Raw genomic sequence first — 6,280 nt, 5'->3', positions numbered from 1 at the left:
TACAGTCTTATCAGCATAACCCAGCATGATGAATATACAGTCTTATCAACATAACCTATAATGATGAATATACAGTCTTATCAACATAACCTATAATGAGGAATATACAGTCTTATCAACATAACCTATAATGATGAATATACAGTCTTATCAACATAACCTATAATGAGGAATATACAGTCTTATCAACATAACCTATAATGAGGAATATACAGTCTTATCAACATAACCTATAATGATGAATATACAGTCTTATCAACATAACCTATAATGAGGAATATACAGTCTTATCAACATAACCTATAATGAGGAATATACAGTCTTATCAACATAACCTATAATGATGAATATACAATTTATTCATCATTATAGGTTATGTCAATAAGACTTACATTGTATATTTATCATTATAGGTTATGTCAATAAGACTTACATTGTATATTCATCATTATGGGTTATGTCAATAAGACTTACTACAATGTAAGTCTTATTGACATAACCTATATTGATGAATATACAATGTAAGTCTTATTGACATAACCTACAATGATGAATATACAATGTAAGTTTTATTGACATAACCTATAATGATGAATATACAATGTAAGTCTTATTGGCATAACCCATAATGATGAATATACAATGTAAGTCTTATCAACATAACCTATAATGATGAATATACAGTGTAAGTCTTATTGACATAACCTGTAATGATGAATTTACAATGTAAGTTTTATTGACATAACCAATAATGATGAATATACAATGTAAGTCTTATCAACATAACCTATAATGATGAATATACAGTGTAAGTCTTATTGGCATAACCCATAATGAAGAATATTCAATGTAAGTCTTATTCACATAACCAATAATGATGAATATACAGTGTAAGTCTTATTGACATAACCCATCATGACAAATCCTCAGCATCTGTTTATTGTTAAGTGATTTTATATGATTTATTATTTCATACTGATTTCTTGTAACTAACTATTCATAGTAGAAACTCATGATAATGAACTAATATTTTAATAACACCATAATAATTTACTTTTAACATTAGTATCCCAACACTGTCCATTCACAACAAACAAAAGAAAAATTACTTTAATGATATAGAGACGGTGCCAAGACTGATAGAGCTGGACAATTAATTTAATTAACTGATTATCCATGAGCATCGATTATTTCAAGTAGTGTCACATAAAATAACTGATTAATCAAAATTACAATGAAATTAATTAATAGCATAAAAACGATCATAACCAGTGTATTCCAACTATCCAAGTAATCAAAATATTGCCATTATTATTATTTTTCATTAATTCAAGGTTGTCCAGCTCAATCAGTTCTTGGCACAACTCACGACAATAATAACTAATCACAATTAATGTGTCCAATTATCATTATTTCCAATTATTCCAACTATTAAAGTCTTATTGGAAGGTAATCAGCGAGTGGAACATAATCGATTCCTAAATTGAAACAGCTGCTCAGTTATCTTTGATTGGTCACATTAAACACTATAGAACTACAAATAAAAACATTATATTCAGACTGTAAATCATGAAAGACATGTTACATCCTTTAGTTGACAAAGAACAATTTACCTCCATTCTTTAAACTGACATCCTCAGCCTTCCTGGAACTTTCTTTACCTGAATGTTTTGGAGACAATAATGGGCTGTTGGTATCATGTCTTTCTTTAAGTCTAGGGGGAGACTGGTCACTACCAGAACCGTGTCTTGGCTTTGTCCTGGACTGAGAAGTTTCACTACTTCTCTGTTTTTCAAAATTCTCCTCATTAATATTTTTTCCTTTTTTGTTTCTTTTACTGATCTTATTCTCACTCTCTAAAATCTGTCTTTTTTTGTTCTGCGTCACTTCTGGTACCCGAGAAAGTGACTGATCACTATCAGAGTCGTGCCTTCTTCTAGTCTGTGAACTCGATCTAGGTGGTGACTGATCACAATCAGAATTACGTCTTATTTTAGACTGTACACTCAATCGTGGTGGAGACTGATCACTATCAGAGTCGTGTCTTCTTTTAGTCTGTGTACTGGTTGGTCGTGATGATGGCTTATCACTATCTAAGCTACTTCTGTTAGACTGACCAATGCTTCTAACTTTGGATGGAGATGAATGTTCAGATCTGACAGTTTCTTTTTGTTTGATGGTGGCAGAGGATTTTACTTCCACACTTTCTAATGGCTGATAGATATCTGAAATATTAAAAATTTTGGATTTACTAGTGTTTGGTAGTCCATCTCATCAGTCAAATCTGATGTTTGAATAACTCAGATTCTGTGAAACTTTTTTAAGGGTTCAAATTTTTCAACATTACAACTTGGATGAAAAACTTGAAGACAATCATCTACAAATCCCCTCACAAATTAATGATGGTGAGCCATACTGTCAGTCAGACTAACTAAACCCCTCACAAATTAATGATGGTAAGCCATTGCAAAAACTGTTACAGTTGGCAAGTCTATTGTTTTGATTGCAGCTTGCTAACTGCTAGTGAAGATATGAAGTTCTACATATATTGTACGTCTCAAGGTAGCAAAATTTAATATTCTATACAGTTAATATAATGAGCAACATAATTCTACAAACAAAGTATAAACTACACAACAATTAGTTTCCAAAATATAGATATTTTCATATTTAAAAAAATCAGCAATATTATAAAATTTTATACTCACTACAACTCTAAGCAACATTAAAATATTTACATTTTTTAATCCTTTGTAAAAAACTGAGAAAGAAAAATCTGGTATAGCAAAATTAATAAGCTTTTTTGATGTTGAGAAAGAAATAATTCAGACAGCTTTAGCCAGTAAGGAAAAATGCATACCCATATACTGACACTTTCACTATATAATTAAAACTTGGATACTTTGATAAGTGTCACATGTCAATAATAGAAACAATTATAGTGTAATATACACTGACGTAAGAAGTAAATGCTGACCATATTTTACAAGCTATAAAATCGTTTTTTTCTTACAAAATTCATTGATAATAACATGAGCTCAACAAAGGATTCTTTAATAATGAAATTAGATCAAAACTTTTTGGATTGTGTTAGGATTTCTTTAAAATCTTATATGGGTAAGATGATGATATTTTGTCCTTCATAAAAGCTGATCATGATGTAAGAAAAACTTTGTACAAAAAAGTTTATCTATATTCATCTTATTAGAGTCTAATATATACCTCCTGTGGACCCTACAATTTTCCATTGAGAACTTTTAAAAAAGTCATTCCTTTTGAGACTTTCAGGTCTGTCATCGATGATCTCAGCTACAACAGGTGCATCTTCTTTTTCTTCCTCACCTGACTCATTCTCCTTTGAAATAAGACTTTTTAGATCAATGTCATCATCCAAAATACGGGTTCTAGACAAAAAAAAAAATATAAAAAATTGTGGATGTACGAAGACAGCTAGAAGTTCAAAGATGATTAAACCTAAGTAAACAGCCAATCAGTTTTCTGTTCAACAAAAGGTGTTATGAATAAATGCTACTGCTATAGTACACTTAAATAACTACTAAACAATAAATATGTTTTTCACTCCCTCTATGATAAAGGATTTAAAATTTAGTAGCACAGAAGTTTGTTGCAATTTAAGTTGAAAGGTTTATAAAATTTGTTAATACCAGGCATTTACTAACTTTAAATCTTATAATATGTTTAAGTGTGATTTAGTTTTATCAGTATACATTTTAAAGTTAAGTTGAATAGATGCAAAAATTAAAAGATCATTTCAATATGTAAAATTTCAAACCACCGATCCAGTTATCTTACAAAAAGGGTAAAGGAAACTCCTATGAACAGAGTAAAAATGAGAATAAGTTCCTATATATGAGTATTCTAGTGCAATTTAAGCTGATGAGAAAAAAAAAAGCTTTTAAACTTCTTGTATGAAATCTATAATATGGAAAGATTGATATATTTCTGCTTCATACATTTACATTTTCAATTAGTGTGTTGAAATTTCAAATACTTGAAAAAATTAACTTATTTGTTAGTTCAATATATATAAGTTCTATATTTATATAATTGAATAAAATCACAAGATTAAAAGAAAAATTCTAACACAAGAAAAATCATGATCATTTGTTGCCATAGCTTGAATATCATAACACTTACAAGTCACAAGCTTACAGTGAATCTCTCAAACTTTCTCAACACAACAAAGTTCAAAGCAGTACTTTCACATATAAAATAAATCTTAACTGGCAGAATATATTGTAATGACTTATGAGAAAAATTAAGTTTTACACAGTTATATATATTAAGACATCATAAAGTGACTACTAATATTCAGTTAGTTATATGCACTATTGAGTTTATTTTAAGATGATATTGTTCCATACATTTTGAAAATGGAATTAAATTGATTGCTCTGAAAAGACAATATTAAAGCCTAATTTAAATCAAGATAATTCTTTAATACTTTTGAAGTAAGATTATAACCTTTTTTTTACCTGATTAAGAAAGCACATTATGCTAATATAATAACAGGTAGGCAAATAACGATTTATAAGCATAGGAAAAGTTTTATTGATGGTGGAACATACTACATGTTTCAACAAGATATTGGTCTGTTTTCCTCAGTTGCACTACTACTACTAGAACTAGACACTTAGCACTAGACGTTTAAAGTTAAACTCTGGAACTGTGAAATTCATAACGTAAGTTGGTTACCATTAATAATACTAATACTACTACTAGTTTCAACTGGTTTCTCACAAACTTCCAACGTTATAAATAATCCTCAACAATGACTAATTACTAATACTACTACTAATATATATATATATATATATATATATACTCTGTACTGGTCGTAGGCCTAACCGCATTCAGCTCAATTTAACTTTTAAGGTAAATGCGGTGCATCTTCGTCAATTTATTAATAGTCCTATGGAACACTTACCCTTAACCAGTCTCTACTAGTATATTAGAATGTACCTTGGAAACTTTGATGCAACTTCGGCTTTCTTCTTTTTCTTTTTTGTTTTCTTCTTATCAGATCCAATATTCAGATATTTTTTAAGATACTCCTTCTGACTAATTTGTGCTGCCATCTTGAAATAAAGAAAGCACTCTCGCGGGTGAGAAATTTAATACTTTTTTATTTTCTTTTATTTATTTTGTATTTATAATATTAACACATTATTGATAATACTTCTTTTATGCAGGGAGCCAATGAAATAAAAACTCAGTGGTTGGCTCTTTATTTATTTAATAGTTTGAGTTCAATTTAGAGGATGGTTCAGCCTAGATGGACTAACAGGTCCCTAGTTGTTCTTCAACATTATATTATGTTAAAGTGTAACAGAAAAGTGCAACTATACTATTGTCAAGATTTGATTACACAAGACATACTTTAAAAGCTGTAGGGGAAAATCCACTTGCTTTTTAAAGGTTGTGTTGCATCTTGATTTGTGTTCTGGTTAATAAGTTACAGAAGAATTTTTTTAAGTTTTCGAAAGAAACCATTACTCTTCTGAGAAAACGTTCAACAAAGATCATTAACAAATACATAATTAATAATAATATCAAACAGGCTACTACCATATCGTTGTTAAACCTGCCGTATCCTTGTGACACTTGGATCATGGTAGTAAATAACTAGTCAGAATGAGAACCTGGGGTATAAGTCAGCCTTTTTAAGTGAAATGGGTGAACACATACACTAAACCATAAATAACATTTTATTCATAGGTCAGCGTATAACAAAAAAAGTGAATTTATGAATGAAATGTCTAGGGAATATAGCGATAGGAATTTGTGTAAGGAACAGAACTGGTTCTTACTTCAATGTTGGAAAAATAACCAAACTGAAATTAAAAAACGAAAAAAAAGTATGATTAAGTCAAATAAAAAGAAAGACACAGTAATTTAAAATTATATTGCCTAGTTTAACGAATGCAGAGCGAATTAGGAGTGTAAGCATTTTGAAGTGATTGAATAGTGTCAGATCTATTTTGAATACCCCAGTTTTCTAGCGTATGCCCCCCACCCCCACCCCAAAAAAAAGAGAAAATGAAAAATGTAAGGGAGCATTTGAAAAAAAAGATTCTTACAATGCCTCAAATGAATGTCCTACACAATGACAAGCTAAAGCCATATGTCAGTGATGAACCTCTACTGAACTAGCTAGATTAAGAATCAGAGGATATTGAATATTGTATAATACTTCAGCTCAGGGAGTGAGATAGAAGATACCAAGAGCACTTATCTGTTTGGGACACAGCTGAAGAAG

At 29.9% G+C, this 6,280-nt stretch overlaps 1 protein-coding gene across 2 annotated transcripts in view; it reads right to left on the bottom strand.

Moving 5' to 3' along the window:
- The window catches only part of LOC106475769 (BUD13 homolog), a 19,303-nt gene extending 14,196 nt beyond the window's left edge, over window positions 1–5,107 (bottom strand). The window contains exons 1-3 of one of the 2 annotated variants that reach the window (XM_013936445.2): window positions 4,984–5,107; window positions 3,223–3,404; window positions 1,614–2,225 (exon numbers count right to left, since the gene is read on the bottom strand). In XM_013936445.2, the coding sequence (XP_013791899.1) occupies window positions 1,614–2,225; window positions 3,223–3,404; window positions 4,984–5,099 (910 nt within the window). In that variant the 5' untranslated portion in view covers window positions 5,100–5,107. The remainder of the gene's footprint in view (window positions 1–1,613; window positions 2,226–3,222; window positions 3,405–4,983) is intronic. The other variant, XM_022379809.1, reaches the window with a different exon arrangement.
- Window positions 5,108–6,280: the final 1,173 nt, after the last annotated feature.

This window comes from Limulus polyphemus, unplaced genomic scaffold (genome assembly GCF_000517525.1).
Source record: "Limulus polyphemus unplaced genomic scaffold, Limulus_polyphemus-2.1.2 Scaffold9141, whole genome shotgun sequence".
Classification (NCBI taxonomy): domain Eukaryota; kingdom Metazoa; phylum Arthropoda; class Merostomata; order Xiphosura; family Limulidae; genus Limulus; species Limulus polyphemus.
The sequence above is the reverse complement of the archived record's forward strand: the minus strand, read 5'-3'. Positions and strand labels throughout refer to the sequence as shown.